The 26,526-nt window shown below is 50.0% G+C and overlaps 1 protein-coding gene and 1 long non-coding RNA gene across 4 annotated transcripts; both read right to left on the bottom strand.

Annotated features, from left to right (window-relative positions):
* Window positions 1–2,539: 2,539 nt before the first annotated feature.
* On the bottom strand, window positions 2,540–5,352 carry LOC116797698. Of its 3 annotated transcripts, none has more exons than XR_004360715.1 (5): window positions 5,208–5,352; window positions 4,017–4,055; window positions 3,389–3,467; window positions 3,186–3,280; window positions 2,540–2,716 (listed from the first exon to the last, which is right to left on the bottom strand). It is a non-coding gene; the product is annotated as an uncharacterized LOC116797698 (long non-coding RNA). The 3 variants fall into 3 exon arrangements; XR_004360714.1 differs by having other exon boundaries at window positions 3,389–3,483; XR_004360713.1 differs by having other exon boundaries at window positions 3,389–3,483; window positions 4,017–4,120; window positions 5,208–5,343.
* Window positions 5,353–5,753: 401 nt separating this feature from the next.
* On the bottom strand, window positions 5,754–25,352 carry LOC116797757. The gene is made up of 10 exons (XM_032709583.1): window positions 25,251–25,352; window positions 25,151–25,218; window positions 24,061–24,099; window positions 23,225–23,324; window positions 22,641–22,654; window positions 15,035–15,129; window positions 14,452–14,564; window positions 14,126–14,261; window positions 6,241–6,356; window positions 5,754–5,893 (listed from the first exon to the last, which is right to left on the bottom strand). The coding sequence occupies exons 1-10, from the start codon at window positions 25,312–25,314 to the stop codon at window positions 5,754–5,756; spliced, it is 885 nt and encodes a 294-aa protein (XP_032565474.1). The 5' UTR covers window positions 25,315–25,352.
* Window positions 25,353–26,526: the final 1,174 nt, after the last annotated feature.

Raw genomic sequence — 26,526 nt, forward strand, 5'->3', positions numbered from 1 at the left:
TTTCCTTTTTTATTTCGTTTATTTTTTATTCTCCTCTCCCAGTGCACCCCAGTAACACCCAGTGCTCCCCAAAAATTGACCCAAAACCCACCCAAATCGCCCCAAAAATTGACCCAAAACTGACCCCAAAACCTGACCCAAATCATCCCAAAAGCTGACAAGAAACTGACCCAAATCACCCCAAAAAATGACCAGAAACTCACCCAAATCACCCCCAAAAATGACCAGAAATTGACCCAAATCACCCCAAAAAATGCCCCAAAAACTGACTCCAATCTCCTCAAAAAATGACCAAAAACTCAACCAAATCTCCCCAAAAAATGACCAGAAACTGACCCAAATTACCTCAAAAAATGACCCCAAACTGACCCAAATCACCCCAAAAAATGACCAGAAACTCACAGAAATCACCCCAAAAAATGACCCAAAAACTCACCCAAATCACCCCAAAAAATGACCTGAAACTCTCCTAAATCACCCCAAAAAATGACCAGAAACTGACCCAAATCACCCCAAAAAAAAACCAGAAACTCACCCAAATCATCCCAAAAAATGACCAGAAACTCACCAAAATCTCCCCAAAAAAGGACCAGAAACTGTTCCAAATCACCCCAAAAAAGGACCAGAAACTGACCCAAATAACCCCAAAAAATGCCCCAAAAACTGACTCAAATCTCCTCAAAAAAGAACCAAAAACTCAACCAAATCTCCCCAAAAAATGACCTGAAACTGACACAAATCACCCCAAAAAGTGACCAGAAACTCTCCCAAATCACCCCAAAAAATGACCCAAAATTGTCCCAAATATCCCCAAAAAAGGACCAGAAACTGATCCAAATTACCTAAAAAAATGCCCCCAAATTCACCCAAATCTTCCCCAAAAAGGACCACAACCTCAGCCAAATCACCCCAAAAAAATGCCCCAAAAACTGACTCAAAAAAAGACCAGAAACTCAACCAAATCACCACAAAAAAATGACCAGAAACCGACACAAAATCACCCCCAAAAATGACCAGAAACTCACAGAAAGCTCCCCAAAAAATTACCCAAAACTCACAGAAATCATCCCAAGAAATGACCAGAAACTGACCCAAATCTCCCCAAAAAGTGACCAGAAACTGACCCAAAATTACCCAAAAAAATGACCCAGAACTCACCCAAATCACCCAAGAAAGTGACCAGAAATTCACCCAAATCTCCCCAAAAAGTGACCAGAAACTGACCCAAAATTACCCAAAAAAATGACCCAGAACTCACCCAAATCACCCAAGAAAGTGACCAGAAATTCACCCAAATCTCCCCAAAAAATGACCAGAAACTCAAACAGATCACCCCAAAAAAAGACCCAGAACTCCCCCAAATCTCTCCAAAAAAGGATCCAAACCTGACCCAAATCTCCCCAAAAAATGACCAAACTCACCGAAATCACCCCCAAAAAAATCACACAAAACTCAACAAAATCTCCCCAAAAAATAACCCAAAACTCACCCAAATCTCCCCAAAAATGATCAGCAACTGACCCAAATAACCTCAAAAAATGACCAGAAACTGACTCAAATCCCCCCAAAAAAATGACCCAAAGTTCACCAAAAACCTCCCCAAAAAATGACCCAGAACTAACCAAAATCTCCCCAAAAAATGACCAGAAACTGACCCAAATCTCCCCAAAAAATGACCCAGAACTCACCAAATTCTCCCCAAAAAATGACCAGCAACTGACTCAAATCACCCCAAAAAAATGACCAGAAACTGACCCAAATCACCTCGAAAAATGACCAGAAACTGCCCAAAATCTCCTCAAAAAATGACCAGAAATTGACACAAATCTCCCCAAAAACTGACCCTAAAATGACCCAAATCTCCCCAAAAAAATGACCAGAAACTCACTCAAATCACCCCAAAAAATGACCAGAAACTCACCCAAATCTCCCTAAAAAAAAGGACCCAGAACTGACGAAAATCTCCCCAAAAAAATGACCAGAAACTGACTCAAATCACCCCAAAAAATGACCAGAAACTCACACAAATCACCCCAAAAAATGACTCCATATTGACCCAAATCACCCCAAAAGAAGGCAAGAAACTGATTCAAATCTGCCCAAAAACTGACCCCAAACCTGACCCAAATCACCCCAAAAAATGACCCAAAACTGACCCCAGAAACTGCCCCAAATCATCCCAAAAACTGCCCCAAAACTGACCCACTTTAATTAGGACACTTTAAAGACACTTTAATTAGGAGTACACTGAGCCATAGCCAGGTCGTTCCCACAGACAGCTTCACCGTCCAGTCGGACAAAAAAAAAGCCCTCGCCGAGGCCTCAGGTAGGATGGTTCCTGACGCTGACCAGGTGAACACCTCCCTGGAAGCCCGCTCCGCTCCTGCCAGGCACTGGGGCTCACCCAGAGGGGCTCTGCCAAGCATCCAATGGAAATTAAAATGACAGCCTGGGCAAAGGCGCTTCCCGCAGGACCGCTCCTGGCCAAGGCCACCGGTCCGTGCAAGTCAGACCACTGACCGCCCGGAGTGGGGGGGGATTTTCAGGGGCACGCTTCCAGCTTTTATTCTCCAGAAACTCCAGTTCTTTCTGGCACCGCTTGCCAGAAAGTCTTCCCCTGTTGGAAGAGGTCACTTTAGTCTTTCGAGGGGCCAGATTGCCAAAGCCCGGCCAGTCCATTCCCACGAGGAAAGGCAGCTTTGTCTTGTACAGGATACTGGGGGGGCGGGGGGGGAGACACAAAATAAAAGTTTAATTTAAAACAACTGCCTAGAATAGAAAGCAATTCAAACATAAGGCAGACAAGACTCGTGCAAAACTGAATTACATTTGACTTCAAAGGAGAATTATTTCCCTCTGCACCTCAGAGAACCCAGGTCCCGCTTACCATCGTCGCACAAAACGTGCCGACAACATTTCTCGTGACGCCAGTGAAGAGCTATCAGAGCACGCTGCACAGGGAAGCCGAGGCTGCCCCTGGATCCCTGGAAGTGTTCCAGGCCAGGCTGGACGGGACTTGGAGCATCCAGCCGGGGCTGAGAGTGGAAGGTGTCCCTGCCCACGGAAGACAGGGTGGCCTTTGAAGGTCCCCTTCAAACCAAATCACTCTGGGATTCCCCTCCAAAATCACTACCAAAGAGACACAGCAATCAAAGCAGAGGGACTGCACTCCCAGCTTTTCTTACCTGCAGGCACACGGCACGCTGGACCTTAAAGCCACAGGGTTAGTCCTGCCAGAGGCGTCCGGCACATCCACGGCAACCGAAGGAAAAGAGAGAGCCTGGGAACACGGAGTAAAAGACACTTTAATTAAGACTACACTGACCAATAGCCAGGTCATTCCCACAGACAGCTTCGCCGTCCAGTCGTCCAAAAAGCACTTACCTACCAGGGCCTCAGTTAGGATGGCTCCTGATGCTGACCAGGTGAACACCTCCCTTTGCCCCGGGGGGTCAAGAATAACATCCCTGGTAAGAAGTCACCCTGAACGACAAAAAGGGAAAATTAGTGAAGCACGGGGTCCTCTTCTGACTAGATTGCCACCGGCATTCAATAGCAAATGCCACGACTGTTCTGTTACCGACGAGAAAACCCTGTTCTCCCCAAACAAACAGCGAGGAGATTTATGGGCACGCCTGAAAATTTCCTGTGAGGAACTTTTTGTAACTAAGGAGCAGGTGCTATCTTGAGTTGAAGGCATCAATTTGACAGACACTTAGTACGGCAAACTCTTCAGCAGAGGAATTAATTGCTGCCTGTTTGAACAGCAGGGGAGAGAAAATGACAGTCGAAGGGAAGACAGGAAAAGCAGAACTGGAATCAGCAGACTTTTCTTCCATCTCTCCCGAGAAAGTCGTGTTTCTCTGTTCTAATAATTAATTCTATGCCCTTTTCTACACGAAACTTAGACCAAGGCTGAAAAAACAACTAGAAAACACGGAGAGAAGCTTTTTAGAATGTCACGTGATTTTCCCAAACCCATCCCAGAAAAGCAGAACTCGGTAGAATGTACTCACCTCGAGGCCTTTGGTCTTTTTTTCCATAAGCTTCGTCACCTGATGGAAAAAGCAGAGTAGACTCGGTATTTAGGCTCACAACAGGAAAACCTCCCCTTCATTTCCTAAAAGAAACTACATTAGTTTGCACAGCTGCAGGTGCGGATCCAGATGTTAAAGTCTTCCAGCTTTACAGAGGGGGAGAATGCCCCGCTAAGGAAGGCTGAAAAATAAATGCTCGGAGCCTGCACAGGTCAAAGACCACCTTGATTTTGTCTGTGTTCCAGTCCCTGGCTAAAGAAACGGTAGGACAACCGCAGTTGTTCCCTGCCTTTTCACTAAGAGGTTTTGTTTTGCCAGGTGCTGGGCCAGCCCGGGCACTCCCGGGGGCAGCCAGAGCTTTCTGCGGTGGCCCCTTCTCCCCGGGAGGAATCTCCGTCCCTATTCGATTCTGGGAATCGGACTGGCAACGCAAGCCAAGTCAGCGGCAGAATTCTGGACCTTTGGTCTCCTCAGAGCGCCCACGGCGAGGGGAAAAAGCACCTTTGGGGCACTGTCCCGAGGATGGAAACAAACAAAAAACCACGACACCGGACTGAATTCCCCCGCAGAAGCCCAAATTCACCGAACGCCTGCTGAACTCAGCAGGGACACACTCCCTCGACGCCTCCGACTCCGGCTTTAAGCTCGGAGAAGCCCGGCAGGGCCAAACCACTGCCGCTTTCCCCCGGGCGCCGCTTGCGAGCCCGCCCCGAGCGCCGGGCCCTGCCTCACAGTCGCCGCCTGGCGGACAAGGCCGGGAGCGGCACTGCAGCCGCGCGCGCCACTGCAGCCGCGCGCCCCCCCCCTCCTTGGCGAGACCCGCGGCGCCTTTCGCGAGTAGGGGCCTTTCTTCCCTAAAACCTGCCCTTGCCTAGGAAAAGCTGAGCAATTCACAGAGTTGCTGTTTCCACCCCAGCTTCCCAAAGGATTTCTCTCTCCCGGCAGCACAGACAGGGTCCCTGAGGCAGCGCCGACCCCGCCCCGCGGGGGGGGGGGGGGGGGTGTGCGCAATGCCAGGGCACATCCGAACCCGGCCCTGCGGCGGCACGCAGGTGCAAGTTTCTCCGCAGAGGCGAGAAACTTGCCTGTCGCTTCCCCTGCCCGCGGTCCCCGCTGGCCGCGGGAGAGGCAGAAGAGCTGCCGCGCCCCCGCCGCGCCCCCGCCGCTTACCCCGGGGACGATCTCCGTCGGATCTGCCGCCGTGGGTCGCTTCCGGGGGGAAAAAGCGGCGGCGCAGCCCCGAGAGCATCTCCAGGGCACGGCGGGACCGAGCGGGGCGGGGGCGGGGGCGGGAGCGGGAGCGGAGCGGAGCGGGAGCGGGAGCGGAGCGGGGCGGAGCGGAGCGGGAGCGGGAGCGGGAGCGGGAGCGGGAGCGGAGCGGGAGCGGGAGCGGGAGCGGGAGCGGGAGCGGAGCGGGAGCGGGAGCGGAGCGGAACGGAACGGGGCGGGACCGCGCCTGGGGGGTCCTCGCGAGGCGCCGCGCCGCGGCGCCGAGAGGGGGTTGCCCGCGCCGGTGCCTGCCGCCGCCCACGAACCTGCCGCCCGCGCCCGGCGCCGCCGAGCGCCCCGCCCTGTCCCCACTGCGGGAAGCGGCGCGGCGAGACGGCGCTGCGGGCGCGGGGCGGGGGTCCGGGTCGCGGCGGAGGTCAGGCAACAGGATAGACGCCTCTCTGAGGCAAGGGGGCCTCTCGCCGCCATCTTGAGTGTGGCATGGGGCTAAGTTGCAGTCCTGGCGGCGCCGTCTTGAGTGTGGCCTGGGGCGAACTTCCGGGCCGGGCCGCCATCTTTAGTGTGGTCTCGCCTAAGTTCCGGTCCTGGCGGCGCCATCTTTACTGTGGGCTTGGCGGACTTCCGGGCTGGAGCCGCAATCTTTAGTGTGGTCTCGCCTAAGTTCCGGTCCTGGCGGCGCCATCTTTACTGTGGGCTTGGCGGACTTCCGGGCCGGGGGCCTCGGAGGACTTCCGGTCGCTCTCTACTTCCGGCGACCGAGTTTACCCAAATTAGCGTCCCTCGCTAATTTCTGCGCTTTCGACCCTAAGAATCTTCATGTTAATTCCCCACACACACCCCCCGGGAGAGACGGGAGACCGCAAGTCCCGCCGTGCCGCCGGAACCGGCCCTTAACTCGAGCAGGGAGGGCTGCACCGGCACGAGAACCACTGCGCATGCGTCGCCGGTCCCGCGCCTGGCCGCCCTTACTTACCACGTGATCGCCGGCGTCTTGCCAACGACTGCGCAGGCGCCGGCGTCCCCACCTTGCCTACCCCGCCGCCCGGCTTCGCTTTCTTACTGCCGCTCCCCCTCCGCTTTTTCGGCTCCCTGGGGTTCCCCCACCCACATTTTGGGGTCCCCTTCTCACATTTTAGGGGTGACCCCGCAATTTACGGTTCGGGGGGGGGGGGAAGGAAACGGGGTGCCCAAGAAGGGGTTTCTTCTTTTTTTTTTTTTCCTCTTTTATTTCATTTTCATTTTATTTCCTCTTTAGTTTTTTCCTTTTAATTTTTTTATTTTTCTTTTGTATTTTATGTTTCCTTTTTTATTTCGTTTATTTTTTATTCTCCTCTCCCAGTGCACCCCGGTAACACCCAGTGCTCCCTAAAAATTGACCCAAAACCCACCCAAATCGCCCCAAAAATTGACCCAAAACTGACCCCAAAACCTGACCCGAATCACCCCCAAAAATGACCAGAAATTGACCCAAATCACCCCAAAAAATGCCCCAAAAACTGACTCAAATCTCCTCAAAAAATGACCAAAAACTCAACCAAATCTCCCCAAAAAATGACCAGAAAATGACCAGAAACTGACCCAAATCACCCCAAAAAATGCCCCAAAAACTGACTCCAATCTCCTCAAAAAAGGACCAAAAACTCAACCAAATCTCCCCAAAAAATGACCAGAAACTCCCCCAAATCACCCTAAAAAATGACCCAAAAACTCACCCAAATCACCCCAAAAAATGACCTGAAACTGCCTCAAATCTCCTCAAAAAAGGACCAGAAACTGACCCAAATCACCCCAAAAAATAACCAGAAACTCACCCAAATCATCCCAAAAAACGACCAGAAACTCGCCCAAATCTCCCCAAAAAAGGACCAGAAACTGACCCAAATAACCCCAAAAATGCCCCAAAAACTGACTCAAATCTCCTCAAAAAAGAACCAAAAACTCAACCAAATCTCCCCAAAAAATGACCTGAAACTGACACAAATCACCCCAAAAAGTGACCAGAAACTCTCCCAAATCACCCCAAAAAATGACCCAAAATTGTCCCAAATATCCCCAAAAAAGGACCAGAAACTGATCCAAATTACCTAAAAAAATGCCCCCAAATTCACCCAAATCTTCCCCAAAAAGGACCACAACCTCAGCCAAATCACCCCAAAAAAATGCCCCAAAAACTGACTCAAAAAAAGACCAGAAACTCAACCAAATCACCACAAAAAAATGACCAGAAACCGACACAAAATCACCCCCAAAAATGACCAGAAACTCACAGAAAGCTCCCCAAAAAATTACCCAAAACTCACAGAAACCATCCCAAGAAATGACCAGAAACTGACCTAAAATTACACAAAAAATGACCCAGAACTCACCAAACTCTCCCCAAAAAATGACCAGAAACTGACCCAAATCTCCTCGAAAAATGGCCAGAAATTCACCCAAATCACCCCAAAAACTGACCTAAAACTCACCCAAATCACCCAAAAAAATGACCAGAAACTGACCCAGATCTCCCCAAAAAATGACCACAAATTGACCCAAATCACCCCAAAAAATGACCCCATATTGACCCAAATCACCCCAAAAAAAGGCAAGAAACTGATTCAAATCTGCCCAAAAATTGACCCAAAAACTGACCAAAATCTCCCCAAAAAATGACCAGAAACTCACCCAAATCACCCCAAAAAAGGACCAGAAACTCACCCAAATCACCCCAAAAAAGGACCAGAAACTCACCCAAATCACCCCAAAAAATGACCAGAAACTGACCCAAATCACCCCAAAAAAGGACCAGAAACTGACCCAAATAACCCCCAAAAATGCCCCAAAAACTGACTCAAATCTCCTCAAAAAAGAACCAAAAACTCAACCAAATCTCCCCAAAAAATGACCAGAAACTGACCCAAATCACCCTAAAAAATGACCAGAAACTCACACAGATCTCCCTAAAAAATGACCCAAAACTGACCAAAATCACCTCAAAAATTGACCAGAAACTGACACAAACCTCAACAAAAAATGACCACAAACTGACCCAAATATCCCCAAAAAATGACCCCAAACTCACCCAAATCTCCCCAGAAAATGGTCCAAAACTGACTCAAATCTCCTCAAAAAATGACCCAGAACTCACCAAAATCTCCCCAAAAATGACCAGAAACTGACTCAAATCACCCCAAAAAAATGACCAGAAACTGACCCAAATCACCTCAAAAAATGACCAGAAACTGCCCCAAATCTCCTCGAAAAATGGCCAGAAATTGACCCAAATCACCCCAAAAACTGACCTAAAACTCACCCCAAATCACCCAAAAAAATGACCAGAAACTGACCCAGATCTCCCCAAAAAATGACCACAATTGACCCAAATCACACCAAAAATGGCCAGAAACTCACAGAAATCACCCCAAAAAATGACCCCATATTGACCCAAATCACCCCAGAAAAAGGCAAGAAACTGATTCAAATCTCCCCAAAAATGACCCAAAAACTGACTCAAATCTCCCCCAAAAAGGACCAGAAACTCACCCAAATCACCCCAAAAAATTACCAGAAACTCACCCAAATCATCCCAAAAAATGACCAGAAACTCACCCAAATCTCCCCAAAAAAGGACCAGAAACTGTTCCAAATCACCCCAAAAAAGGACCAGAAACTGACCCAAATAACCCCAAAAAATGCCCCAAAAACTGACTCAAATCTCCTCAAAAAAGAACCAAAAACTCAACCAAATCTCCCCAAAAAATGACCTGAAACTGACCCAAATCACCCCAAAAAATGACCAGAAACTCACCCAAATCACCCCAAAAAATGACCCAAAATTGTCCCAAATATCCCCAAAAAAGGACCAGAAACTGATCCAAATTACCTAAAAAAATGCCCCCAAATTCACCCAAATCTTCCCCAAAAAGGACCACAACCTCAGCCAAATCACCCCAAAAAAATGCCCCAAAAACTGACTCAAAAAAAGACCAGAAACTCAACCAAATCACCACAAAAAAATGACCAGAAACCGACACAAAATCACCCCCAAAAATGACCAGAAACTCACAGAAAGCTCCCCAAAAAATTACCCAAAACTCACAGAAACCATCCCAAGAAATGACCAGAAACTGACCTAAAATTACACAAAAAATGACCCAGAACTCACCAAACTCTCCCCAAAAAATGACCAGAAACTGACCCAAATCTCCTCGAAAAATGGCCAGAAATTCACCCAAATCACCCCAAAAACTGACCTAAAACTCACCCAAATCACCCAAAAAAATGACCAGAAACTGACCCAGATCTCCCCAAAAAATGACCACAAACTGACCCAAATCACCCCAAAAAATGACCCCATATTGACCCAAATCACCCCAAAAAAAGGCAAGAAACTGATTCAAATCTGCCCAAAAATTGACCCAAAAACTGACCAGAATCTCCCCAAAAAATGACCAGAAACTCACCCAAATCACCCCAAAAAAGGACCAGAAACTCACCCAAATCACCCCAAAAAAGGACCAGAAACTCACCCAAATCACCCCAAAAAATGACCAGAAACTGTCCTAAATCACCCCAAAAAAGGACCAGAAACTGACCCAAATAACCCCCAAAAATGCCCCAAAAACTGACTCAAATCTCCTCAAAAAAGAACCAAAAACTCACCCAAATCTCCCCAAAAAATGACCAGAAACTGACCCAAATCACCCTAAAAAATGACCAGAAACTCACACAGATCTCCCTAAAAAATGACCCAAAACTGACCAAAATCACCTCAAAAATTGACCAGAAACTGACACAAACCTCAACAAAAAATGACCACAAACTGACCCAAATATCCCCAAAAAATGACCCCAAACTCACCCAAATCTCCCCAGAAAATGGTCCAAAACTGACTCAAATCTCCCCAAAAAATGACCCAGAACTCACCAAAATCTCCCCAAAAAATGACCAGAAACTGACTCAAATCACCCCAAAAAAATGACCAGAAACTGACCCAAATCACCTCAAAAAATGACCAGAAACTGCCCCAAATCTCCTCGAAAAATGGCCAGAAATTGACCCAAATCACCCCAAAAACTGACCTAAAACTCACCCAAATCACCCAAAAAAATGACCAGAAACTGACCCAGATCTCCCCAAAAAATGACCACAAATTGACCCAAATCACCCCAAAAAATGGCCAGAAACTCACACAAATCACCCCAAAAAATGACCCCATATTGACCCAAATCACCCCAAAAAAAGGCAAGAAACTGATTCAAATCTGCCCAAAAATTGACCCAAAAACTGACCCAAATCTCCCCAAAAAATGACCAGAAACTCACCCAAATCACCCCAAAAAAAAACCAGAAACTCACCCAAATCATCCCAAAAAATGACCAGAAACTCACCCAAATCTCCCCAAAAAAGGACCAGAAACTGTCCCAAATCACCCCAAAAAAGGACCAGAAACTGACCCAAATCTCCCCAAAAAATGCCCCAAAAACTGACTCAAATCTCCTCAAAAAAGAACCAAAAACTCAACCAAATCTCCCCAAAAAATGACCTGAAACTGACCCAAATCACCCCAAAAAGTGACCAGAAACTCTCCCAAATCACCCCAAAAAATGACCCAAAATTGTCCCAAATATCCCCAAAAAAGGACCAGAAACTGATCCAAATTACCTAAAAAAATGCCCCCAAATTCACCCAAATCTTCCCCAAAAAGGACCACAACCTCAGCCAAATCACCCCAAAAAAAATGCCCCAAAAACTGACTCAAAAAAAGACCAGAAACTCAACCAAATCACCACAAAAAAATGACCAGAAACCGACACAAAATCACCCCCAAAAATGACCAGAAACTCACAGAAAGCTCCCCAAAAAATTACCCAAAACTCACAGAAACCATCCCAAGAAATGACCAGAAACTGACCTAAAATTACACAAAAAATGACCCAGAACTCACCAAACTCTCCCCAAAAAATGACCAGAAACTGACCCAAATCTCCTCGAAAAATGGCCAGAAATTCACCCAAATCACCCCAAAAACTGACCTAAAACTCACCCAAATCACCCAAAAAAATGACCAGAAACTGACCCAGATCTCCCCAAAAAATGACCACAAATTGACCCAAATCACCCCAAAAAATGACCCCATATTGACCCAAATCACCCCAAAAAAAGGCAAGAAACTGATTCAAATCTGCCCAAAAATTGACCCAAAAACTGACCAAAATCTCCCCAAAAAATGACCAGAAACTCACCCAAATCACCCCAAAAAAGGACCAGAAACTCACCCAAATCACCCCAAAAAAGGACCAGAAACTCACCCAAATCACCCCAAAAAATGACCAGAAACTCACCCAAATCACCCCAAAAAAGGACCAGAAACTGACCCAAATAACCCCCAAAAATGCCCCAAAAACTGACTCAAATCTCCTCAAAAAAGAACCAAAAACTCAACCAAATCTCCCCAAAAAATGACCAGAAACTGACCCAAATCACCCTAAAAAATGACCAGAAACTCACACAGATCTCCCTAAAAAATGACCCAAAACTGACCAAAATCACCTCAAAAATTGACCAGAAACTGACACAAACCTCAACAAAAAATGACCACAAACTGACCCAAATATCCCCAAAAAATGACCCCAAACTCACCCAAATCTCCCCAGAAAATGGTCCAAAACTGACTCAAATCTCCTCAAAAAATGACCCAGAACTCACCAAACTCTCCCCAAAAAATGACCAGAAACTGACTCAAATCACCCCAAAAAAAATGACCAGAAACTGACCCAAATCACCTCAAAAAATGACCAGAAACTGCCCCAAATCTCCTCGAAAAATGGCCAGAAATTGACCCAAATCACCCCAAAAACTGACCTAAAACTCACCCAAATCACCCAAAAAAATGACCAGAAACTGACCCAGATCTCCCCAAAAAATGACCACAAATTGACCCAAATCACCCCCAAAAATGGCCAGAAACTCACACAAATCACCCCAAAAAATGACCCCATATTGACCCAAATCACCCCAAAAAAAGGCAAGAAACTGATTCAAATCTGCCCAAAAATTGACCCAAAAACTGACTCAAATCTCCCCAAAAAATGACCAGAAACTCACCCAAATCACCCCAAAAAAAAACCAGAAACTCACCCAAATCATCCCAAAAAATGACCAGAAACTCACCCAAATCTCCCCAAAAAAGGACCAGAAACTGTTCCAAATCACCCCAAAAAAGGACCAGAAACTGACCCAAATAACCCCAAAAAATGCCCCAAAAACTGACTCAAATCTCCTCAAAAAAGAACCAAAAACTCAACCAAATCTCCCCAAAAAATGACCCCAAACTGACACAAATCACCCCAAAAAATGACCAGAAACTCTCCCAAATCACCCCAAAAAATGACCCAAAATTGTCCCAAATATCCCCAAAAAAGGACCAGAAACTGATCCAAATTACCTAAAAAAATGCCCCCAAATTCACCCAAATCTTCCCCAAAAAGGACCACAACCTCAGCCAAATCACCCCAAAAAAATGCCCCAAAAACTGACTCAAAAAAGACCAGAAACTCAACCAAATCACCACAAAAAAATGACCAGAAACCGACACAAAATCACCCCCAAAAATGACCAGAAACTCACAGAAAGCTCCCCAAAAAATTACCCAAAACTCACAGAAATCATCCCAAGAAATGACCAGAAACTGACCCAAATCTCCCCAAAAAGTGACCAGAAACTGACCCAAAATTACCCAAAAAAATGACCCAGAACTCACCCAAATCACCCAAGAAAGTGACCAGAAATTCACCCAAATCTCCCCAAAAAGTGACCAGAAACTGACCCAAAATTACCCAAAAAAATGACCCAGAACTCACCCAAATCACCCAAGAAAATGACCAGAAATTCACCCAAATCTCCCCAAAAAATGACCAGAAACTCAAACAGATCACCCCAAAAAAAGACCCAGAACTCCCCCAAATCTCTCCAAAAAAGGATCCAAACCTGACCCAAATCTCCCCAAAAAATGACCAAACTCACCGAAATCACCCCCAAAAAAATCACACAAAACTCAACAAAATCTCCCTAAAAAATAACCCAAAACTCACCCAAATCTCCCCAAAAATGATCAGCAACTGACCCAAATAACCTCAAAAAATGACCAGAAACTGACTCAAATCCCCCCAAAAAAATGACCCAAAGTTCACCAAAAACCTCCCCAAAAAATGACCCAGAACTAACCAAAATCTCCCCAAAAAATGACCAGAAACTGACCCAAATCTCCCCAAAAAATGACCCAGAACTCACCAAACTCTCCCCAAAAAATGACCAGCAACTGACTCAAATCACCCCAAAAAAATGACCAGAAACTGACCCAAATCACCTCGAAAAATGACCAGAAACTGCCCAAAATCTCCTCAAAAAATGACCAGAAATTGACACAAATCTCCCCAAAAACTGACCCTAAAATGACCCAAATCTCCCCAAAAAATGACCAGAAACTCACACAAATCACCCCAAAAAATGACCAGAAACTCACCCAAATCTCCCCAAAAAAAGGACCCAGAACTGACGAAAATCTCCCCAAAAAAATGACCAGAAACTGACTCAAATCACCCCAAAAAATGACCAGAAACTCACACAAATCACCCCAAAAAATGACTCCATATTGACCCAAATCACCCCAAAAGAAGGCAAGAAACTGATTCAAATCTGCCCAAAAACTGACCCCAAACCTGACCCAAATCACCCCAAAAAATGACCCAAAACTGACCCCAGAAACTGCCCCAAATCATCCCAAAAACTGCCCCAAAACTGACCCACTTTAATTAGGACACTTTAAAGACACTTTAATTAGGAGTACACTGAGCCATAGCCAGGTCGTTCCCACAGACAGCTTCACCGTCCAGTCGGACAAAAAAAAAGCCCTCGCCGAGGCCTCAGGTAGGATGGTTCCTGACGCTGACCAGGTGAACACCTCCCTGGAAGCCCGCTCCGCTCCTGCCAGGCACTGGGGCTCACCCAGAGGGGCTTTGCCAAGCATCCAATGGAAATTAAAATGACAGCCTGGGCAAAGGCGCTTCCCGCAGGACCGCTCCTGGCCAAGGCCACCGGTCCGTGCAAGTCAGACCACTGACCGCCCGGAGTGGGGGGGGATTTTCAGGGGCACGCTTCCAGCTTTTATTCTCCAGAAACTCCAGTTCTTTCTGGCACCGCTTGCCAGAAAGTCTTCCCCTGTTGGAAGAGGTCACTTTAGTCTTTCGAGGGGCCAGATTGCCAAAGCCCGGCCAGTCCATTCCCACGAGGAAAGGCAGCTTTGTCTTGTACAGGATACTGGGGGGGCGGGGGGGGGAGACACAAAATAAAAGTTTAATTTAAAACAACTGCCTAGAATAGAAAGCAATTCAAACATAAGGCAGACAAGACTCGTGCAAAACTGAATTACATTTGACTTCAAAGGAGAATTATTTCCCTCTGCACCTCAGAGAACCCAGGTCCCGCTTACCATCGTCGCACAAAACGTGCTGACAACATTTCTCGTGACGCCAGTGAAGAGCTATCAGAGCACGCTGCACAGGGAAGCCGAGGCTGCCCCTGGATCCCTGCAAGTGTTCCAGGCCAGGCTGGACGGGACTTGGAGCATCCAGCCGGGGATGAGAGTGGAAGGTGTCCCTGCCCACGGAAGACAGGGTGGCCTTTGAAGGTCTCCTTCAAACCAAATCACTCTGGGATTCCCCTCCAAAATCACTACCAAAGAGACACAGCAATCAAAGCAGAGGGACTGCACTCCCAGCTTTTCTTACCTGCAGGCACACGGCATGCTGGACCTTAAAGCCACAGGGTTAGTCCTGCCAGAGGCGTCCGGCACATCCACGGCAACCGAAGGAAAAGAGGGAGCCTGGGAACACGGAGTAAAAGACACTTTAATTAGGACTACACTGACCAATAGCCAGGTCATTCCCACAGACAGCTTCGCCGTCCAGTCGTACAAAAAGCACTTACCTACCAGGGCCTCAGTTAGGATGGCTCCTGACGCTGACCAGGTGAACACCTCCCTTTGCCCCGGGGGGTCAAGAATAACATCCCCGGTAAGAAGTCACCCCGAACGACAAAAAGGGAAAATTAGTGAAGCACGGGGTCCTCTTCTGACTAGATTGCCACCGGCATTCAATAGCAAATGCCACGACTGTTCTGTTACCGACGAGAAAACCCTGTTCTCCCCAAACAAACAGCGAGGAGATTTATGGGCACGCCTGAAAATTTCCTGTGAGGAACTTTTTGTAACTAAGGAGCAGGTGCTGTCTTGAGTTGAAGGCATCAATTTGACAGACACTTAGTACGGCAAACTCTTCAGCAGAGGAATTAATTGCTGCCTGTTTGAACAGCAGGGGAGAGAAAATGACAGTCGAAGGGAAGACAGGAAAAGCAGAACTGGAATCAGCAGACTTTTCTTCCATCTCTCCCGAGAAAGTCGTGTTTCTCTGTTCTAATAATTAATTCTATGCCCTTTTCTACACGAAACTTAGACCAAGGCTGAAAAAACAACTAGAAAACACGGAGAGAAGCTTTTTAGAATGTCACGTGATTTTCCCAAACCCATCCCAGAAAAGCAGAACTCGGTAGAATGTACTCACCTCGAGGCCTTTGGTCTTTTTTTCCATAAGCTTCGTCACCTGATGGAAAAAGCAGAGTAGACTCGGTATTTAGGCTCACAACAGGAAAACTCCCCTTCATTTCCTAAAAGAAACTACATTAGTTTGCACAGCTGCAGGTGCGGATCCAGATGTTAAAGTCTTCCAGCTTTACAGAGGGGGAGAATGCCCCGCTAAGGAAGGCTGAAAATAATGCTCGGAGCCTGCACAGGTCAAAGACCACCTTGATTTTGTCTGTGTTCCAGTCCCTGGCTAAAGAAACGGTAGGAACAACCGCAGTTGTTCCCTGCCTTTTCACTAAGAGGTTGTTTTGCCAGGTGCTGGGCCAGCCCGGGCACTCCCGGGGGCAGCCAGAGCTTTCTGCGGTGGCCCCTTTCCCCGGGAGGAATCTCCGTCCCTATTCGATTCTGGGAATCGGACTGGCAACGCAAGCCAAGTCAGCCGGCAGAATTCTGGACCTTTGGTCTCCTCAGAGCGCCCACGGCGAGGGGAAAAAGCACCTTTGGGGCACTGTCCCGAGGATGGAAACAAACAAAAAACCACGACACCGGACTGAATTCCCCCGCAGAAGCCCAAATTCACCGAACGCCTGCTGAACTCAGCAGGGACACACTCCCTCGACGCCTCCGACTCCGGCTTTAAGCTCGGAGAAGCCCGGCAGGGCCAAACCACTGCCGCTTTCCCCCGGGCGCCGCTTGCGAGCCCGCCCCGAGCGCCGGGCCCTGCCTCACAGTCGCCGCCTGGCGGACAAGGCCGGGAGCGGCACTGCAGCCGCGCGCGCCACTGCAGCCGCGCGCCCCCCCCCCTCCTTGGCGAGACCCGCGGCGCCTTTCGCGAGGACGGGCCTTTCTTCCCTAAAACCTGCCCTTGCCTAGGAAAAGCTGAGCAATTCACAGAGTTGCTGTTTCCACCCCAGCTTCCCAAAGGATTTCTCTCTCCCGGCAGCACAGACAGGGTCCCTGAGGCAGCGCCGACCCCGCCCCGGGGGGGGGGGGGGGGGGGTGTGCGCAATGCCAGGGCACATCCGAACCCGGCCCTGCGGCGGCACGCAGGTGCAAGTTTCTCCGCAGAGGCGAGAAACTTGCCTGTCGCTTCCCCTGCCCGCGGTCCCCGCTGGCCGCGGGAGAGGCAGAAGAGCTGCCGCGCCCCCGCCGCGCCCCCGCCGCTTACCCCGGGGACGATCTCCGTCGGATCTGCCGCCGTGGGTCGCTTCCGGGGGGAAAAAGCGGCGGCGCAGCCCCGAGAGCATCTCCAGGGCACGGCGGGACCGAGCGGGGCGGGGGCGGGGGCGGGAGCGGGAGCGGAGCGGAGCGGGAGCGGGAGCGGAGCGGGGCGGAGCGGAGCGGGAGCGGGAGCGGGAGCGGGAGCGGGAGCGGGAGCGCAGCGGGAGCGGGAGCGGGAGCGGGAGCGGGAGCGGGAGCGGGAGCGGGAGCGGGAGCGGAGCGGGAGCGGGAGCGGAGCGGAACGGAACGGGGCGGGACCGCGCCTGGGGGGTCCTCGCGAGGCGCCGCGCCGCGGCGCCGAGAGGGGGTTGCCCGCGCCGGTGCCTGCCGCCGCCCACGAACCTGCCGCCCGCGCCCGGCGCCGCCGAGCGCCCCGCCCTGTCCCCACTGCGGGAAGCGGCGCGGCGAGACGGCGCTGCGGGCGCGGGGCGGGGGTCCGGGTCGCGGCGGAGGTCAGGCAACAGGATAGACGCCTCTCTGAGGCAAGGGGGCCTCTCGCCGCCATCTTGAGTGTGGCATGGGGCTAAGTTGCAGTCCTGGCGGCGCCATCTTGAGTGTGGCCTGGGGCGAACTTCCGGGCCGGGCCGCCATCTTTAGTGTGGTCTCGCCTAAGTTCCGGTCCTGGCGGCGCCATCTTTACTGTGGGCTTGGCGGACTTCCGGGCCGGGGGCCTTGGAGGACTTCCGGTCGCTCTCTACTTCCGGCGACCGAGTTTACCCAAATTAGCGTCCCTCGCTAATTTCTGCGCTTTCGCCCCTAAAAATCTTCATGTTATTCCCCCACACACACACCCCGGGAGAGGCGGGAGACCGCAAGTCCCGCCGTGCCGCCGGAACCGGCCCTTAACTCGAGCAGGGAGGGCTGCACCGGCACGAGAGCCACTGCGCATGCGTCGCCGGTCCCGCGCCTGGCCGCCCTTACTTACCACGTGATCGCCGGCGTCTTGCCAACGACTGCGCAGGCGCCGGCGTCCCCACCTTGCGTACCCCGCCGCCCGGCTTCGCTTTCTTACTGCCGCTCCCCCTCCACTTTTTCGGCTCCCTGGGGTTCCCCCACCCACGTTTTCGGGTCCCCTTCTCACATTTTAGGGGTGACCCCGCAATTTACGGTTCGGAGGGGGGGGAAGTTGACGGGGTGCCCAAGAAGGGGGTTCTTTTTTTTTTTTCTCTTTTATTTCATTTTCATTTTATTTCCTTTTTACTTTTTGGCTTTTAATTTTTTTTATTTTTCTTTTGTATTTTATGTTTCCTTTTTTATTTCGTTTATTTTTTATTCTCCTCTCCCAGTGCACCCCAGTAACACCCAGTGCTCCCTAAAAATTGACCCAAAACCCACCCAAATCGCCCCAAAAATTGACCCAAAACTGACCCCAAAACCTGACCCGAATCACCCCCAAAAATGACCAGAAATTGACCCAAATCACCCCAAAAAATGCCCCAAAAACTGACTCAAATCTCCTCAAAAAATGACCAAAAACTCAACCAAATCTCCCCAAAAAATGACCAGAAAATGACCAGAAACTGACCCAAATCACCCCAAAAAATGCCCCAAAAACTCAACCAAATCTCCCCAAAAAATGACCAGAAACTCCCCCAAATCACCCTAAAAAATGACCCAAAACTCACCCAAATCACCCCAAAAAATGACCTCAAACTGCCTCAAATCTCCTCAAAAAAGGACCAGAAACTGACCCAAATCACCCCAAAAAATAACCAGAAACTCACCCAAATCATCCCAAAAAACGACCAGAAACTCGCCCAAATCTCCCCAAAAAAGGACCAGAAACTGACCCAAATAACCCCAAAAATGCCCCAAAAACTGACTCAAATCTCCTCAAAAAAGAACCAAAAACTCAACCAAATCTCCCCAAAAAATGACCTGAAACTGACCCAAATCACCCCAAAAAGTGACCAGAAACTCTCCCAAATCACCCCAAAAAATGACCCAAAATTGTCCCAAATATCCCCAAAAAAGGACCAGAAACTGATCCAAATTACCTAAAAAAATGCCCCCAAATTCACCCAAATCTTCCCCAAAAAGGACCACAACCTCAGCCAAATCACCCCAAAAAAATGCCCCAAAAACTGACTCAAAAAAAGACCAGAAACTCAACCAAATCACCACAAAAAAATGACCAGAAACCGACACAAAATCACCCCCAAAAATGACCAGAAACTCACAGAAAGCTCCCCAAAAAATTACCCAAAACTCACAGAAACCATCCCAAGAAATGACCAGAAACTGACCTAAAATTACACAAAAAATGACCCAGAACTCACCAAACTCTCCCCAAAAAATGACCAGAAACTGACCCAAATCTCCTCGAAAAATGGCCAGAAATTCACCCAAATCACCCCAAAAACTGACCTAAAACTCACCCAAATCACCCAAAAAAATGACCAGAAACTGACCCAGATCTCCCCAAAAAATGACCACAAATTGACCCAAATCACCCCAAAAAATGACCCCATATTGACCCAAATCACCCCAAAAAAAGGCAAGAAACTGATTCAAATCTGCCCAAAAATTGACCCAAAAACTGACCAAAATCTCCCCAAAAAATGACCAGAAACTCACCCAAATCACCCCAAAAAAGGACCAGAAACTCACCCAAATCACCCCAAAAAAGGACCAGAAACTCACCCAAATCACCCCAAAAAATGACCAGAAACTGACCCAAATCACCCCAAAAAAGGACCAGAAACTGACCCAAATAACCCCCAAAAATGCCCCAAAAACTGACTCAAATCTCCTCAAAAAAGAACCAAAAACTCAACCAAATCTCCCCAAAAAATGACCAGAAACTGACCCAAATCACCCTAAAAAATGACCAGAAACTCACACAGATCTCCCTAAAAAATGACCCAAAACTGACCAAAATCACCTCAAAAATTGACCAGAAACTGACACAAACCTCAACAAAAAATGACCACAAACTGACCCAAATATCCCCAAAAAATGACCCCAAACTCACCCAAATCTCCCCAGAAAATGGTCCAAAACTGACTCAAATCTCCTCAAAAAATGACCCAGAACTCACCAAAATCTCCCCAAAAAATGACCAGAAACTGACTCAAATCACCCCAAAAAAATGACCAGAAACTGACCCAAATCACCTCAAAAAATGACCAGAAACTGCCCCAAATCTCCCCAAAAAATGACCAGAAATTGACCCAAATCACCCCAAAAACTGACCTAAAACTCACCCAAATCACCCAAAAAAATGACCAGAAACTGACCCAGATCTCCCCAAAAAATGACCACAAATTGACCCAAATCACACCAAAAAATGGCCAGAAACTCACAGAAATCACCCCAAAAAATGACCCCATATTGACCCAAATCACCCCAGAAAAAGGCAAGAAACTGATTCAAATCTGCCCAAAAATTGACCCAAAAACTGACCAAAATCTCCCCAAAAAATGACCAGAAACTCACCCAAATCACCCCAAAAAAAAACCAGAAACTCACCCAAATCATCCCAAAAAATGACCAGAAACTCACCGAAATCTCCCCAAAAAAGGACCAGAAACTGTTCCAAATCACCCCAAAAAAGGACCAGAAACTGACCCAAATAACCCCAAAAAATGCCCCAAAAACTGACTCAAATCTCCTCAAAAAAGAACCAAAAACTCACCCAAATCTCCCCAAAAAATGACCAGAAACTGACCCAAATCACCCCAAAAAATGACCAGAAACTCTCCCAAATCACCCCAAAAAATGACCCAAAATTGTCCCAAATATCCCCAAAAAAGGACCAGAAACTGATCCAAATTACCTAAAAAAATGCCCCCAAATTCACCCAAATCTTCCCCAAAAAGGACCACAACCTCAGCCAAATCACCCCAAAAAAATGCCCCAAAAACTGACTCAAAAAAAGACCAGAAACTCAACCAAATCACCACAAAAAAATGACCAGAAACCGACACAAAATCACCCCCAAAAATGACCAGAAACTCACAGAAAGCTCCCCAAAAAATTACCCAAAACTCACAGAAATCATCCCAAGAAATGACCAGAAACTGACCCAAATCTCCCCAAAAAGTGACCAGAAACTGACCCAAAATTACCCAAAAAAATGACCCAGAACTCACCCAAATCACCCAAGAATATGACCAGAAATTCACCCAAATCTCCCCAAAAAATGACCAGAAACTGACCCAAAATTACCCAAAAAAATGACCCAGAACTCACCCAAATCTCCCCAAAAAATGATCCAAAACTGACCCAAATCTCCCCAAAAAATGACCAGAAACTCAAACAGATCACCCCAAAAAAAGACCCAGAACTCCCCCAAATCTCTCCAAAAAATGATCCAAAACTGACCCAAATCTCCCCAAAAATGACCAAACTCACCGAAATCACCCCCAAAAAAATCACACAAAACTCAACAAAATCTCCCCAAAAAATAACCCAAAACTCACCCAAATCTCCCCAAAAATGATCAGCAACTGACCCAAATAACCTCAAAAAATGACCAGAAACTGACTCAAATCCCCCCCAAAAAATGACCCAAAATTCACCAAAAACCTCCCCAAAAAATGACCCAGAACTGACCCAAATCTCCCCAAAAAATGACCAGAAACTGACCCAAATCTCCCCAAAAAATGACCCAGAACTCACCAAAATCTCCCCAAAAAATGACCAGAAACTGACTCAAATCACCCCAAAAAAATGACCAGAAACTGACCCAAATCACCTCGAAAAAGGACCAGAAACTGCCCCAAATCTCCTCAAAAAATGACCAGAAATTGACACAAATCTCCCCAAAAACTGACCCTAAAATGACCCAAATCTCCCCAAAAAATGACCAGAAACTCACACAAATCACCCCAAAAAATGGCCAGAAACTCACCCAAATCTCCCCAAAAAAAGGACCCAGAACTGACGAAAATCTCCCCAAAAAAATGACCAGAAACTGACTCAAATCACCCCAAAAAATGACCAGAAACTCACACAAATCACCCCAAAAAAGACTCCATATTGACCCAAATCACCCCAAAAGAAGGCAAGAAACTGATTCAAATCTGCCCAAAAACTGACCCCAAACCTGACCCAAATCACCCCAAAAAATGACCCAAAACTGACCCCAGAAACTGCCCCAAATCATCCCAAAAACTGCCCCAAAACTGACCCACTTTAATTAGGACACTTTCAAGACACTGTAACTAGGAGTACACTGAGCCATAGCCAGGTCGTTCCCACAGACAGCTTCACCGTCCAGTCGGACAAAAAAAAAGCCCTCGCCGAGGCCTCAGGTAGGATGGTTCCTGACGCTGACCAGGTGAACACCTCCCTGGAAGCCCGCTCCGCTCCTGCCAGGCACTGGGGCTCACCCAGAGGGGCTTTGCCAAGCATCCAATGGAAATTAAAATGACAGCCTGGGCAAAGGCGCTTCCCGCAGGACCGCTCCTGGCCAAGGCCACCGGTCCGTGCAAGTCAGACCACTGACCGCCCGGAGTGGGGGGGATTTTCAGGGGCACGCTTCCAGCTTTTATTCTCCAGAAACTCCAGTTCTTTCTGGCACCGCTTGCCAGAAAGTCTTCCCCTGTTGGAAGAGGTCACTTTAGTCTTTCGAGGGGCCAGATTGCCAAAGCCCGGCCAGTCCATTCCCATGAGGAAAGGCAGCTTTGTCTTGTACAGGATACTGGGAGGGCGGGGGGGGGGAGACACAAAATAAAAGTTTAATTTAAAACAACTGCCTAGAATAGAAAGCAATTCAAACATAAGGCAGACAAGACTCGTGCAAAACTGAATTACATTTGACTTCAAAGGAGAATTATTTCCCTCTGCACCTCAGAGAACCCAGGTCCCGCTTACCATCGTCGCACAAAACGTGCCGACAACATTTCTCGTGACGCCAGTGAAGAGCTATCAGAGCACGCTGCACAGGGAAGCCGAGGCTGCCCCTGGATCCCTGGAAGTGTTCCAGGCCAGGCTGGACGGGACTTGGAGCATCCAGCCGGGGCTGAGAGTGGAAGGTGTCCCTGCCCATGGAAGACAGGGTGGCCTTTGAAGGTCTCCTTCAAACCAAATCACTCTGGGATTCCCCTCCAAAATCACTACCAAAGAGACACAGCAATCAAAGCAGAGGGACTGCACTCCCAGCTTTTCTTACCTGCAGGCACGCAGCACAGCACGCTGGACCTTAAAGCCACAGGGTTAGTCCTGCCAGAGGCGTCCGGCACATCCACGGCAACCGAAGGAAAAGAGGGAGCCTGGGAACACGGAGTAAAAGACACTTTAATTAGGACTACACTGACCAATAGCCAGGTCATTCCCACAGACAGCTTCGCCGTCCAGTCGTCCAAAAAGCACTTACCTACCAGGGCCTCAGTTAGGATGGCTCCTGACGCTGACCAGGTGAACACCTCCCTTTGCCCCGGGGGGTCAACAATAACATCCCTGGTAAGAAGTCACCCTGAACGACAAAAAGGGAAAATTAGTGAAGCACGGGGGCTTCTCCTGACTAGATTGCCACCGGCATTCAATAGCAAATGCCACGACTGTTCTGTTACCGACGAGAAAACCCTGTTCTCCCCAAACAAACAGCGAGGAGATTTATGGGCACGCCTGAAAATTTCCTGTGAGGAACTTTTTGTAACTAAGGAGCAGGTGCTATCCTGAGTTGAAGGCATCAATTTGACAGACACTTAGTACGGCAAACTCTTCAGCAGAGGAATTAATTGCTGCCTGTTTGAACAGCAGGGGAGAGAAAATGACAGTCGAAGGGAAGACAGGAAAAGCAGAACTGGAATCAGCAGACTTTTCTTCCATCTCTCCCGAGAAAGTCGTGTTTCTCTGTTCTAATAATTCTATGCCCTTTTCTACACGAAACTTAGACCAAGGCTGAAAAAACAACTAGAAAACACGGAGAGAAGCTTTTTAGAATGTCATGTGATTTTCCCAAACCCATCCCAGAAAAGCAGAACTCGGTAGAATGTACTCACCCACCTCGAGGCCTTTGGTCTTTTTTTCCATAAGCTTCGTCACCTGACCGAAAAAGCAGAGTAGACTCGGTATTTAGGCTCACAACAGGAAAACTTCCCCTTCATTTCCTAAAAGAAACTCCATTAATTTGCACAGCTGCAGGTGCGGATCCAGATGTTAAAGTCTTCCAGCTTTTCAGAGGGGGAGAATGCCCCGCTAAGGAAGGCTGAAAAATGCTCGGAGCCTGCACAGGTCAAAGACCACCTTGATTTTGTCTGTGTTCCAGTCCCTGGCTAAAGAAACGGCAGAACAACCGCAGTTGCTCCCTGCCTTTTCACTAAGGGGTTTTGCCAGGTGCTGGGCCAGCCCGGGCACTCCCGGGGGCAGCCAGAGCTTTCTGCGGTGGCCCCTTCTCCCCGGGAGGAATCTCCGTCCCTATTCGATTCTGGGAATCGGACTGGCAACGCAAGCCAAGTCAGCGGCAGAATTCTGGACCTTTGGTCTCCTCAGAGCGCCCACGGCGAGGGGAAAAAGCACCTTTGGGGCACTGTCCCGAGGATGGAAACAAACAAAAAACCACGACACCGGACTGAATTCCCCCGCAGAAGCCCAAATTCACCGAACGCCTGCTGAACTCAGCAGGGACACACTCCCTCGACGCCTCCGACTCCGGCTTTAAGCTCGGAGAAGCCCGGCAGGGCCAAACCACTGCCGCTTTCCCCCGGGCGCCGCTTGCGAGCCCGCCCCGAGCGCCGGGCCCTGCCTCACAGTCGCCGCCTGGCGGACAAGGCCGGGAGCGGCACTGCAGCCGCGCGCGCCACTGCAGCCGCGCGCCCCCCCCCCTCCTTGGCGAGACCCGCGGCGCCTTTCGCGAGTAGGGGCCTTTCTTCCCTAAAACCTGCCCTTGCCTAGGAAAAGCTGAGCAATTCACAGAGTTGCTGTTTCCACCCCAGCTTCCCAAAGGATTTCTCTCTCCCGGCAGCACAGACAGGGTCCCTGAGGCAGCGCAGACCCCGCCCCGCGGGGAGGGGTGTGTGCAATGCCAGGGCACATCCGAACCCGGCCCTGCGGCGGCACGCAGGTGCAAGTTTCTCCGCAGAGGCGAGAAACTTGCCTGTCGCTTCCCCTGCCCGCGGTCCCCGCTGGCCGCGGGAGAGGCAGAAGAGCGGCCGCGCCCCCGCCGCGCCCCCGCCGCTTACCCCGAGGACGATCTCCGTCGGATCTGCCGCCGTGGGTCGCTTCCGGGGGGAAAAAGCGGCGGCGCAGCCCCGAGAGCATCTCCAGGGCACGGCGGGACCGAGCGGGGCGGGGGCGGGGGCGGGAGCGGGAGCGGAGCGGAGCGGGAGCGGGAGCGGAGCGGGGCGGAGCGGGAGCGGGAGCGGGAGCGGGAGCGGGAGCGGGAGCGGAGCGGGAGCGGGAGCGGGAGCGGGAGCGGGAGCGGGAGCGGAGCAGAGCGGGAGCGGAGCGGAACGGAACGGGGCGGGACCGCGCCTGGGGGGTCCTCGCGAGGCGCGAGGCGCCGCGCCGCGGCGCCGAGAGGGGGTTGCCCGCGCCGGTGCCTGCCGCCGCCCACGAACCTGCCGCCCGCGCCCGGCGCCGCCGAGCGCCCCGCCCTGTCCCCACTGCGGGAAGCGGCGCGGCGAGACGGCGCTGCGGGCGCGGGGCGGGGGTCCGGGTCGCGGCGGAGGTCAGGCAACAGGATAGACGCCTCTCTGAGGCAAGGGGGCCTCTCGCCGCCATCTTGAGTGTGGCATGGGGCTAAGTTGCGGTCCTGGCGGCGCCGTCTTGAGTGTGGCCTGGGGCGAACTTCCGGGCCGGGCCGCCATCTTTAGTGTGGTCTCGCCTAAGTTCCGGTCCTGGCGGCGCCATCTTTACTGTGGGCTTGGCGGACTTCCGGGCTGGAGCCGCCATCTTTAGTGTGGTCTCAGCTAAGTTCCGGTCCTGGCGGCGCCATCTTTACTGTGGGCTTGGCGGACTTCCGGGCCGGGGGCCTCGGAGGACTTCCGGTCGCTCTCTACTTCCGGCGACCGAGTTTACCCAAATTAGCGTCCCTCGCTAATTTCTGCGCTTTCGACCCTAAAAATCTTCATGTTAATTCCCCACACACACCCCCCGGGAGAGATGGGAGACCGCAAGTCCCGCCGTGCCGCCGGAACCGGCCCTTAACTCGAGCAGGGAGGGCTGCACCGGCACGAGAACCACTGCGCATGCGTCGCCGGTCCCGCGCCTGGCCGCCCTTACTTACCACGTGATCGCCGGCGTCTTGCCAACGACTGCGCAGGCGCCGGCGTCCCCACCTTGCCTACCCCGCCGCCCGGCTTCGCTTTCTTACTGCCGCTCCCCCTCCGCTTTTTCGGCTCCCTGGGGTTCCCCCACCCACATTTTGGGGTCCCCTTCTCACATTTTAGGGGTGACCCCGCAATTTACGGTTCGGGGGGGGGGGGGGGAAGGAAACGGGGTGCCCAAGAAGGGGTTTCTTTTTTTTTTTTT

This window comes from Chiroxiphia lanceolata, chromosome 23 (genome assembly GCF_009829145.1).
Source record: "Chiroxiphia lanceolata isolate bChiLan1 chromosome 23, bChiLan1.pri, whole genome shotgun sequence".
Classification (NCBI taxonomy): domain Eukaryota; kingdom Metazoa; phylum Chordata; class Aves; order Passeriformes; family Pipridae; genus Chiroxiphia; species Chiroxiphia lanceolata.